Here is a 12843-nt window from a genome sequence, read left to right as displayed (position 1 = left end):
GTGCAATTGATTCTATAATAGAAAAATAAATCTATGATATAGTGGTGCAATCCTTTGAACTGACTAACCAACCACACAAAACGTCAATTATTTTATATAATTTTTAAGTATTTACCCTATTATAGGGGAAATACCACTGTATTGTAAGATACAGCCGGTTGTGAAGACTCTTTTAGTACTGGTTGTAAAATATTCCTACTGTCACCGATTTAGTATTCTAAAAACCAGTGAAGTTACAGTTGAGGACTCGAAGTGCTAGTATAATTTGGGAGGACTGGCTCTCAGAGTCAGATGAGTATCTTTGTACAGCTGTATGAACACAACCTTGGCAGAATGTTTCTGTATGTTGAAATCTACAGCAAATACTCTGTGACTTGCTTACTTTGTTTCCCTCATTACAATTCAACACCTGCTAACATTTTCTTGTCATCTAAAAAGAAAAAAGTTCAGGAAAGCAGAGAATCTATATACAAATCGTAAATCAATATTTGGTAGTATTTTTATGCAAGTTAACTCACCTCGTACTAACCCAAGGGGAACATTGCATCATAATTTATAAACTCTGATTTGATTTTATAACTCTCAGGCTGCCACAGATGTTTATCAATAAACTATCACAATGTAGCATGAATGTTGATGGGTTTTTTTCCCAATAGTTTCACAGAGGTACTGTATGTTCAGATGGCCTAATTGGACAGACTAGGTGAAGAGAGATCAGCTCTCTTTGGTCTCTGAGTAATTCTTGACCAATGCAGTTTGTCAAGGGTGATCTGAGAGCATGAAAAAGAGATCATCAAAACAAGAGCCTTGAAGTCGTATGAAGAAAAACAAGCCTTAAGGCCACAACAGGATTACGTCTTCTTTAAATCTCCATCAGACGTCTCTGTTTCTAGAAAATGATACAGCCTGCGGGCTAATATGACAGACGATGACAGTGAGTTGTGATTGTGTATGCACACAGCAACTTTACCAAAGACCATAGAGGCTCCAACACAAAACGTCCTTCACGTTATTTAGTTCAATGGTAACACATGCAAGATGAGCCATAAGATTTCTGTACCGCTTCCTCCACAGCTCAAGTCCGAATTAAATCAGTTCAAAGGAAAGGAGATAAAACACCAACTCTCTCCCTCTCACTTTGTTCTTGTGATTAGTGATAATGGGCTTTGTGATAAAATAAAAAATGACTTGACATGACTGTGACCCACATGTCTCCTACTAGGTTCTTCAATCACTTACCTCCTCTGAGCCAATTACTGAAACAACTTCAGACGTGAAGAAAGTTTCTGACTCTACCATGCACAAAGCAGCCTGAAATCTTGGTTGCTCTATCACATTTGATCTCAAATTATTTCAACAAAGAGGGACATGGAAAAAAACTCTTTATACCTTCACTTGTTCCAGAGCTCCAACAACTGGTGGAATATAATGTGAGGAGTGTTTTATGTTTGTCTGTGGTATATGTAGGACCCAGAAGCTGCCACAGTCTTATATAATCTTTACAATGCTGCTCAATAAATATATCCAACAAGGTGGAAGCTGAATTTAAACTTTTAACAGCATAACAACTTACTTACAATGACTGCCAATCAATGGCTGGTAAGTCTTCTTTCACATTAGTAATTAATCAGTAAATTATGTGGTTAATTTATTACAAAATTAGATGATTGCTGAGGAAGCTCTCAAGACTAAGACTTGTTCAAGAATTTTATATGCAGTATGTGTTCTGTATGTGATGTATAAGACCAGTGGTAATTGGGTAATAAAGATAAATACCTGTATTCTCTCTCTTGCAGGATCCCCACTGGGTCCAAGCCCTGGGGCTTCTGGATTGGCGTGACGCGGTTCTGTTTCTGCTGCATCTGGAGCATGGGGGACACCTGCTGCCCGGGAGGCTGAGGGGCAACTGAGCTGCCCGGCATGGGCCCAGCTGGCACAGCAGAGGCCTGAGGAGGTGCAGGGGATGGGCGTCCACTGGCAGCAGGGGTGAGGTGCTTCTGAGCATTGGCTTGATTTTCACCAACCTGACCTGGAGAGCAATGACTGTCTGTTATTGGGACAACTCTCAATGGGGCAGGTAGATACAGACATGACCAGAATCACAAAATAATTAATAAATCATCATTTAATATTGAGTATCTACCAGTACTGATCTGATATTTGTATTTTTTTTAGCTCTACCAGCTGTTCCTTAAGGTTTTAATGTGGTTGTTGTTTTTACACAATGAAGTATAAAACAAAAAACCCTCTGAACCCATCTTCAGTGTGCAACCTTCTTCCCCAATTTATCGGTAAGCATAACACTGTCCACGAGAGGGGAAAAAGATTCCCTGCAAAAAAAACACAAAAAACAGGCATGTTTCTTTATCGAAGTACACACTTTAAAAAGCTTTTAACCACACATCGTTCTTCTTCTGGGTTTAAGATCCTGGTGAAGACCTGTGTGATGGCAATACACTGTGGTCTTGCACAGTTAATATTGTAGCCATGATAATAAAGGCTTTTGAACTTTTGTACTTTAACAAAACAATGTGCCTTAAATTTTGGTGGTTATACTTAAAACTAAAAACTAATATTCTTCTTCCCTTGGCTCTTCTCATTTCTCTATTTTGTGCCACCTTGTGTCCTCTCTCCTCCGTCCTGTGACCCAAAATCAATTTAGCTTAATCAAGGGCCCCCTTTAAGGATGTCTCAATTCCTAAAATGCATCTGGATGAGAGAGGAGAGAAGAGCGAGGACAGAGGAGGCTTGTGGGGTTAGCAATGAGTGAGGATACATAGGTGTATCTTTTTCGGAAGTCTATGACGTAAAAAAGAGCTGAACCAGATATATATATATACAAACCATGGCGGGAGCAGGACTGTACAAATGTAAGCGTTCATTTTGAATTCATAAGTTGTACTAGTTATTGTAGATTAAGGGAAAAGTTATGATGAGATGATCAACTTTACATACAAACATTTGTAGTGCTTCAGACAATAAAATATTTAAAGGATACGTGTGTGTGTGTGTGTGTGTGTTAAATAAAAAAATAAAAATGTAAGACATCTTTACATTCTTGTCACATTGAATCAAAAGTAAATATATAAGATGTCATGAACACTGTTATGCTCATCCGAAAAGGATCTTAAAATACAGAGGTAGGCTATAACAAAACCATGTAGCTCCAAAACAGGGATGTGTAATTTTGTTAAATGCCTGTTGTCTCGACTCCTCTACTCGAATCTGAAGTTGGAGGGAGAAACGAGGAGAGGAGGCAAGGAAAGGAATCAAGGATGTATAAACTGAGAAATGAGAAGAGAGGCCTGTTCTACCGTCTGGTGCCTCACCTGGGACCAATTTGCCATCTTCTAGGTGCTATTGTTGTTTTGACTACCTAATTTCTTGTATTTATTCATTTTTAAATTGACCTCAGTGGGAGTTGAGATTTTTTTTTTGGTATCTTTATGTTTATTTGACTATTACATTAGATTTTCTCCAAACTTTTGTTGAAATTTAAAACTTTAAAACATGTATGTATAACGCAGCATTAACTTGTACCCCCAGTATATGATAGAACTATTTTAGAGTCTAACTGTTATACTACTACATTTAAATTATGGTTATGATGTGTTTTTCTATTGGCAGAAATATAATATTCATAGGTATGTTTTCATTCGTGTATAATTACCTGACAATAAGAATAAGATTAGCTGTTTATATCTACAGAGGCAGCAGGTCCTCTTCTACGGAGTCTGCCATGTTGAACCACCATGTTTCTACAGTAGCTGGCTGGCTGTAGATGGGGCCTTTTGCGTTTTTCATGAGTTTCGCAGACACCAAAGTTTCTCAGTATTCAGTTGGTTGCAATTTGCAACTTCACCACTAAATCCTACACAGTGGTCCCTTAAGCAAATGCCTGTTCTTGTTGCTATATGTGTGGTAGTAACCTTGACAGCTACAGAAAACCTGGATGGATGAATAAAGATATGAAATCCTTCAGAGGTAGATAAATCCTTTAATTTTAATGATGGCTACAATCCTTCCACCTGGGATCCCCTGGCACAAGGTATAATGTTTTTAAAAATATTTATAAAAAGCTTCAAAAGCTTGGAAATCAAAGAATACATTTTTAATGCTTCCTAGAGAAACAAAAACTGAAAAAAGAGCTGCTTCAATGAGAAAGACTCTTCTTACTACTTGGAATTGATTTCCACTAATTGTGCAGTTCAAAGCCAGGGAAGTACACTGTATTTTAAGTCAACCTTGGATTGCAGCATTTTTCCACAATATCCAGTGTAGTTAAAAAAATGTACTTTAGTCTTCGTTCAAAGAGAATCTGATGTAAGACTACACATCAAACAGATGGGTGTAGCGTGGTCAGCTGCAAACCTTTCACTTCGCTGGATTATGATGTGTGGAATGAAAACATAGTAGTAGTCCACACATTCACTTAAAGGACCAGTGGGTAGGATTTAGTGCCATCTAGTGGTGAGGAACCAACTGAATACCCCTCACCCAACCCTCCTATTCCAAGGGTGTAGGAGAACCTGTAGTGCCTTTGAAAATGGCAAAAAAAACTAATATTTTATTCAATTTTTAGCAATAGATCCTCGAAATGAAATGAAATGTTACACACTGGTTGGTAATTGGTCTACCAATTACACTTATAGAGACTTACCATCAGACCAAGGCTTGGGTCCTGTGCTTTGATTGTGTCCTTGCATGGTTGGGGTAGGGCAGGGACTTGACTGGGGACCACCCATAGGTGCCATTGGCATACCTTTCAACACAATAACAATTCATATATGTAATAATTAATCTGATGCATTTTCAAATTATGAGGTAATATCCTCTGAGCCTGTTTTGTGAACCAAACACATAATGTGATGAAATGGTAGCTACAGACTGACAAATGTGTTTTATTTTTGTTGCATGCCGTTTCTTTCTTGTTATCGATAATTGTCTTGACAAACATTTTCCTTTTTTCTCTCCCCCTCCCAACCTTACTACCTACATAAAACAAATATATAAGACATTATCTATACAGGGCAGGGTACCTGGATACCAAATTAGTAGTGTAATAAAGTGGAATGGATAGTTTTCTGTTTCTTGCTTCTCAAAGATTTGCTGCTTTTCTGTTTCATATCATTGTAAACTGAATAAATGTAGGTTTTGGACTGCTGATTAGATAAAACAAGTTTTATTAAATAATAATTTATAATAATAAAAAAATATTTTGAATTGATTGTCTGTATACCCAACAATCTGTGCCAATATCCCGTTACTTTCCATTTGACCATTTTAGGCCCATTTTAAACCACCAATAAACCCCCAAATGTTTAGTGTTTCTCTGATAGTTCATTGATATCAGGGTGGAAAAACATCTGACACTTTATAGATCATCTGCCACAGAACGCCTTCATAAAAACAGTAATTACAGCAATATAAACATCACCAGAAAGAAATATGACAAAATATGAAATTATAATCATTTTTGGATTTTGGATGCATCAGACACTGTGATACTGCATAATTTCCATCATATGTTTTTCACGACACACATTGGCGGATATCATATTTTTTAATATAAGCAACAAACATTACATTTATAAAAAAAATTGTGAGAAATACCAAATATGTTGTTAGTTTATTTGACACCAAAATTGTGTTTGACTGAGTGTTACCATGAAAAACATCTCTCACACTTGAAAATGATTTGGATTTGAGAAGCTTGAATTTATCAAGTCTCTGGTTATGATTACACCTGTATTTAGACTGCAAGCTGACACATTGTTCATGCCAGACTACAGCAACTGCCAGGTTATATTACAGGTGTGGAAGCTCTCAGGGGAGAGCTTGGGCACACTGAGCTATAAACCGTTCATGTTTTGAGGTGGCATGGCTCACATTCAATGGAGGACACGGAGCTGTCAAGTATGTTCTGATCTCTTGCATCGGATCGCAAAGTCACAAAAAAATACCATGCCAATTCTGGTTTATCTTTAAATTTTTGGAGAACATTCTCTGTGACAAGACAATCCTGAACAACCGAGATTCACTTGCTCATAATAAAGCAACCCACAGTACCAAATGAACCTGTTTCTGTCACTTCACAACTATATGTTCTTACCTGCAGGCCTGTTGTAAGGACTAGCACTAGGTGCCTGCTGCTGCGGCTGCTGTTGTTGTTGTTGCTGCTGCTGCTGCTGCTGTTGCATTGTGGGTAGGCTCCTCTTGCCCTGAACAGCCAGTTGGAGGTTTTCAGGCAGGGGTTGCCCACGGCCTAGGATCTTGTAGGCCAGGATCTGAGCTCGGAGCTGCTGCAGCTGGATCGGACTGAAAGCAGAAGGTCCGCGCCCCTGCTGGCCCATGTTGGACATGGCTCCCTGGGGATCCATGGGCATCATAGGGCCTGACTGGGAAGGAGGCATGTGGGGCGGTGTAGGTCCACCACCACCTCCACCTCCTGACATGGGACTAGAAGCATGCTCATGCACACCCATGGGGGATGGATGTGGGGATATGTATCCTACAGTAGACAGGAAGGACTTCATTACTTAATACTTTCACATACTCAGAATTTGCACTAATACTCTTAAAGCAGTGGTTCATCTTAAATAAATTTCAGGGGCTAAAACATTATTAAAAAGACAGAAAAGCAGAAAATACATATTTTTCTGACACAAAACTAGGCTATTTGTTTAAGACTTTCCTCTAATATTCGCTTTTTTTCTTGTTAATGACTGGATCATAACCTCTTTGAACAAGAATTACTACTGATTTAGTTCCTAATGCTAAAAAGTTGCCTTAATGCAAATTTGAATCAATAAAACAATTATAATTAAACATCCCTGCTTTTAGCTTTTAGTTTTAAAAACAATGCAATGAAATACCTTGGCTGTGCTGGTCCATAGGACTCTGTGGCGGCCCCATACCACTATGCAGAGATCTCATCCCTACACCTTTCATGTGACCGAAGTGCATTGCATCTGCCATGGACTTGTCATTCATCCCCTCCATGGTCTGAAGATAGGAAAAAAAACATTCAAGATTCATTCAACATATTTTCTCAGAATTCATATTTATTCTTATGCAACCCTGAAATTAACACCTGGAATACTGAAGTGGGATGAAATCAATCTATCAATCAAATATCCCACATAATTAAATATCAATATTGTTAAAAGCAAATGACTCATCTTACCCCTTGCACAGAGCAAAACCACATTTCTCTTTCTATTCAATAACAAGTATACATAACATTAAGCATAACGTAAACATATAGATCCTAAAATAAATATAAAAGAAACATATCGTTGCTTTCTTGCTATGTCCAAGAGATACTTTCTAAATTACCTTAAATCTAATTATATGTCTCATTAAAACTCCACAGAAACAACTGACCTGTTGAAGACATCACAGAGATATAAGATAACTACCACAACACTGCCCTTGTAACCAGTAGTAATGTCAAAAGACACTAGGCACACTTTACCTTGTGCATTGGATACATGCTGTCCTGAGAGTAATCACTTTGTCCCTGGCCCTGCATGCCATGAGGTGCGTTGGGTGTTCCAGGTCCAGGACTGGGTCCCATCATACTGTGGACAGAGCCTGGTGAGGGGTCCGGTCCAGGGCTGGGGCCCAAGATGGGCCCTGGGGATAGACCTGCCCCAGGAGAAGGGCCAGGATGGGACATACCACCTGATGTGTCTGAAGGGGTGGACATCTACCGAATTGCTGGGAGGACACCACACAGCTTCAGGGGAGAAAAAGTACAGACAGGATTTTAATGAAAGGCAAACAATACAAGTTGAGCTGCATTTTGTCTATGAAAGTCTTTTAATTTAACTCCTCTGAGGCAGTGTCAATAAAATCTGATCATAATAAGCTTTTTTTTTGCTGTTTCACAGGATTATGTTGTCTTCTGCAGCCTTTCACTGTGCATTTTCATTTTAAGCACTATGCAGTAACACAGTACCTGCTTTGGATGGCATTAGTGTAAAAAATTGAGGTGGCCTGTAAAAAAATATATATATTTTGGAATATATATATTATATATGTCTGCCCCTTTATCATATAAAATAAAACTAACCCTTTTTTTACAACTTGTAAATGTCCTATGTTTTTTAAAGATTACTTAAACCGAGCAGCATCCTGGCAGCCTAGTGTTTACAGTATTTGCCATATACTGTAAGCACAACATCCACGTTTAATTTCAGTCAGGGACCTTTGCTGCATGCCATTACCCTTTATTCTCTCCTCTCTCTAATATCCACTGTCAATAAAGGCAAAAATCCCCCCAAAACTCCTCTGGAATCATAGCCAGTGTTGCCACCTTCAAGCCTCATTTTCAACCAGGAAGAGCCCGGAGTAATGTCAACATCAAATCCACCATCACATATGAGCTGCACTGAGTATACGGACTGCAAACCCTAATGTAAACAAATGTCTGTCTGCAGTGGTTATCACTGTGTCTGCTCAGATTGTGCCCTCACTGGACATCTTTCAGCCTGACTGGCCACTTGTCTTCGCCACACTAGAAACTGTCAATCTGTTACTTTCTGCTGTCAAACCTCACACTAATAATATAATTATATAATTCATTATAATATATATTATAATTGTAAGCATTACACAAGTAAGGGTGTCAGTATCGTACCGTAACTACGACCACCATCAGGGCTGTCAACTAACGTTAACTGCCAGCAAAAGTAACGTTTGGACAGGCCGTATTTACAGCGTTAAAACAGATGTCTAACGTTACATAACACAATTTCCAAGAGCATACAGAAAAAACAGCACGATAAAGATCATATAAAGATAAAGATAAAGATAAAGATCATATAAAGGAGCTAGCGTTCGCGTTGTATGGCTGTTTTCGGATTATTCCTGTCGTTATAGTAACGTTAGCTTGGTAACGATCACTCTGTGGGACTAACGCTACTCTGATTGGATCATGGCTTCCCCAAAACTGGTGGCCATCACGGATATGCAGGCAAAATCAAAGTTTAGATGAAAGTCAAGCTCTTCACATGACCTTGGCGACATTATCTATAGACTAGAACTTTATTGTTACATCTCTAAAGCATACGGTTTCACATAACAAGCAACTGGGACGCTTTAGGCTGTCTGCATCGCTCGATCGTTGGGGAACTTAGCTAACAGCTAACTAGCTAGCTGACGTTCGCTAGCATAGCAACTAGCCTGCTAGCTTAGCCCGGGTGGCGCTGGTTCTGGTTACACAATCTCCATCAAGCGAACTGAGTCCAAGTCAGAAAGTTTGGACAGTTAGCTGTACGCTGAGTAATTAGTTACATGCCAGTAGTTATCTAAATGAAGCGCTGTTAGTCATGTTACCTTTCGGCTGAACTGTAACTGCACACAATTAGGTGAAAATATAATGTTTCTTCAAAATATGACTGCTATCCATAAGTTCACTCCCCCTCGGTGTTGTCTCGCTGACATATTAAACTTTTTTGTGTGTAGCCATTACTGATTTGTCAATGTCACCGGAAATCCAGCCTACCTCCACCGTGATTGGCTGAATCACATGTCAATCATCTTATGTTGTGTTTTTTTTTGGGGGGGGCGTGTACGTGCCCTGTAACCATTTCTGTAAGTTCATGGTTGAGTGCAAACAGGACGATATTTGAGTAAAGGTTTAGTATAAGCTTGGTGATTTAGTTTGAAGCATCAACTAATAATATCATTAAAATATTATTCCGACAACCAGTGTTTAATACTGTGTTAAATACCAGTGCAAATGGGAAAGAGGTGTTGATCTACTATTAGTGCTAAATCCTCTTCCTGCTTTTAACAAAACATTAATAAACCTTATTTATTTCCTAAAATGTTCTATAATTATAGATATATACGGTTGTTTACATACATACACTGGTGGAATGTAACAGAGTACTATTTAAAGGTAGTTGTATTTTACGTTGTTGTATTCTTCCACAACATTTAAGAGAGAAATATTGTACTTTTGCAACACTACAGTTATTTTACAGCTGTAACTGCACCAGTTTACATACAGAACCCATAAGCTTATAAAATATGATGCATTGTAACTGTGTATAAAGTAGCACCAATAATACAATACTGAGGGGGCGCTTAATGCTGCATAATGAGCACTTTTACTTTTGATACATTCAGTAAATGTTGCTGATAAGATTTCTGCAGTTTTACTTCAATAGAATTATGAATGCAGGACTACTACTTGTATTTTTGCATTGTAGTATTGCTACTTTTACTTAAATAAAATTTAAAACTTAATAAAGTAATTTCCCCTGGGATTATTAAAGTATTTCTAATTCGGATTCGGATTCTGAACCCACCCTCGTTAGACACATGAAGCCACGGGGCTATGCAGTAGAGAGAAGTACAGCACCTATGAGCAAAAAAAGTCTATATTAACACGTTACAATGAAGAATTTATGTCAACGATAGAATTTAATGTCATAAATCGAATGAAACATGGCTTATTTACGGAATGGTTTTATATTTCTAGGTGTGATCAGAGAGAAAACTTCAGCAATTGACACTCACAGTCCAACATTTGATAGAGGGTCTAATATTTGGACATTTTCATACATGTTGGTCATGTTAAAGTTTGGAGAATGTAGATGTAGATGTTTCTATGTGAAAACTTTAAAGCTACTTTGGGGAAAAGTTCTGAAAGGTCTATAGGCTCTCCTTAAAATGAACACAAGATGGCAGCAGTGACCAGAAGTTGCCTCAGTAAACTGGCCTCTGCAGCTCTGTGCTGTTACACAGAAGCACCTGGCAGGTAATGAATTACCACTGACATCTGAGCTCTAAACAAACATGCCAAGCCCAGAGTGATTTAGTGCTACCTCTCGTTTACATACACTAACTAACTAAGTCTGATGATGGCAATGTGGAGTTTCAAAGGCAAGGCCATGCAAATAATGCACAGGTTTAGTTAAGCCCCATTTGCATCCTTCTGATATCAGAAACGTTGTTTTGTTTTCATCATGAAAAGATAAAGCTGTTTTTACTGGGACATTTGTTTGTTTGAACTCGACTGAGCAATTCTTTTTTTTCTCTCCTGTTTTAGCACAGTAGCACAGTTCATAATTTGTCTGCATTTACATCAAGTGTATCTTATCCAAATAAATTAAAATAAATATTATAACCAAACCTTTTTAGGACAGAAATGTGTCAATATTAGGTAAGTAAATAAGTAAATAAGTCATAAGGAAATACATATTTTTAATGTGTTATTGGCTCCATCAAATACACCCAAACTCCACAAGATGCTGTATTCTATTTATCTATCTATCTGTCTTTCTATCTATCTATCTATCCATCTATCTGTCTATCTATCTATCTATCTATCTATCTATCTATCTATCTATCTATCTATCTATCTATCTATCTATCTATCTATCTATCTATCTATCTATCTATCTATCTATCTATCTATCTATCTATCTATCTAAGTGATGACATTTAGATGACCTTGTAAGACATTCAAAGCACTCCATCCTGATAGCACATCATTTGAATACCTCACATATCAATAAACAAAGCCGCACATTTAAACTTTGATCTTAACTTCCCCTCCTCAACAATTCTGCCCTTTTTTATAAGTTTCCATAAAGGATGTGCACAGAGTTCCTGAATGTAAATTTTACCCAAATAAACAAACCTAATTAACTTTGTGGTTAAAACCGCCGCCCCCTTCAAATTCACCGAGCCAGGAAAGGGCTCAGCCGCAGTCATTTGGCAGTGAAAGGATTAGTGGTTGTGGCTTCCATTCACCTTGAAACCCTCCGTAAAAGGCTCCGGTGAATCACTAGCGTGACATTTTATTCAAAGTCTACAGGACTTTAAATGGATGGGCTGAACAATGGCACAGATGCAAAGAAGGCCCCTTGAATTCATCCTTCTTCACTCTTTTTCTTTGATAAATACCCTTGTACCAATAATAATACTCGAACATATTTCCCTTTCTTTTGGGTCTTTTCTTTTCATTGCTTTGTCATTTTACTTTCTAAATAGCAATTAATCCCAGTATAGAGCAAATACAATTAGTCAAAAGTATAATTATTTTAGCAATAGACGGTAATTTGATAGCTTTAAAAGTTACCCAAACTTTAGCTAGAAACTAAAATTTCTGTGAGAGACTTTAAACTTGATTGTTTTAATTAGTGGGTCCGTGTGTGATGGCTGCTTTGTGTGACTTTTTGTTATCTTGTATATGTTGTATATGCACAAGAGATCTTGATCTTAATGGGATTAAACTGAGCTTAACTGACTTTCTTCCCAATGTATTAGAATTTAGATAGCACAAGTGATTTTGTTCATTTATAGAGCAATCATTTTGTTAATATTTGGTGGTTACAGCATTACTATTGGCAAGATTAAATTGCTTTCCTACGTTTTATGTCATTTATGTCACACATCACTCTGGGCAGCAATTGACATTATTTTTAATACCTCATGGATTGAATGATTAACCAGTTTATTGATTGATTTGATTTAAGCAAAGCTAAAAATGAAAAAAAAAAGTTCTTAGAAATATGTAGTTTACAAAATACATGTGTGTAAATAGTTATCTCTGGTCAGTTGTTAAATCTCATACATACACACCATAATTAATATGCCCCAAAACAAAGTCTGTCTCCTGTATGAATAAAGTACCAAGGTAACACACAAATAAAGCATGCAGTGAGACAAGGCCTTTTCTTATATCCTGCTGTCGTTTTCTGTAAGTGAAACATTTAAATGAGACGAAGTGGATTTAAATGAACCACAAGTTACTTTAAACACAAAATGCTAAATGCAAATGCTTAAAAACGAACTAGAAACTACATTACAAAAATATTTCAG

At 37.6% G+C, this 12843-nt stretch overlaps 1 protein-coding gene across 3 annotated transcripts in view; it reads right to left on the bottom strand.

The window, feature by feature from the left end:
* Positions 1–9444, bottom strand: part of smarca2 (SWI/SNF related, matrix associated, actin dependent regulator of chromatin, subfamily a, member 2) — a 54247-nt gene extending 44803 nt beyond the window's left edge. For 2 of the 3 annotated variants that reach the window (XM_051423010.1, XM_051423012.1), the window contains exons 1-6: positions 9343–9444; positions 7478–7741; positions 6876–7005; positions 6113–6511; positions 4661–4762; positions 1777–2029 (exon numbers count right to left, since the gene is read on the bottom strand). In XM_051423010.1, the coding sequence (XP_051278970.1) occupies positions 1777–2029; positions 4661–4762; positions 6113–6511; positions 6876–7005; positions 7478–7711 (1118 nt within the window). In that variant the 5' untranslated portion in view covers positions 7712–7741; positions 9343–9444. Of the gene's footprint in view, positions 1–1776; positions 2030–4660; positions 4763–6112; positions 6512–6875; positions 7006–7477; positions 7742–8644; positions 8862–9342 lie in introns of those variants that run through there. The other variant, XM_051423011.1, reaches the window with a different exon arrangement.
* Positions 9445–12843: the final 3399 nt, after the last annotated feature.

The sequence above is a fragment of the Dicentrarchus labrax genome, unplaced genomic scaffold (assembly GCF_905237075.1).
Source record: "Dicentrarchus labrax unplaced genomic scaffold, dlabrax2021, whole genome shotgun sequence".
In the NCBI taxonomy this organism is placed as follows: Eukaryota; Metazoa; Chordata; class Actinopteri; family Moronidae; genus Dicentrarchus; species Dicentrarchus labrax.
This window is presented reverse-complemented; position numbering and strand designations above follow the sequence as displayed.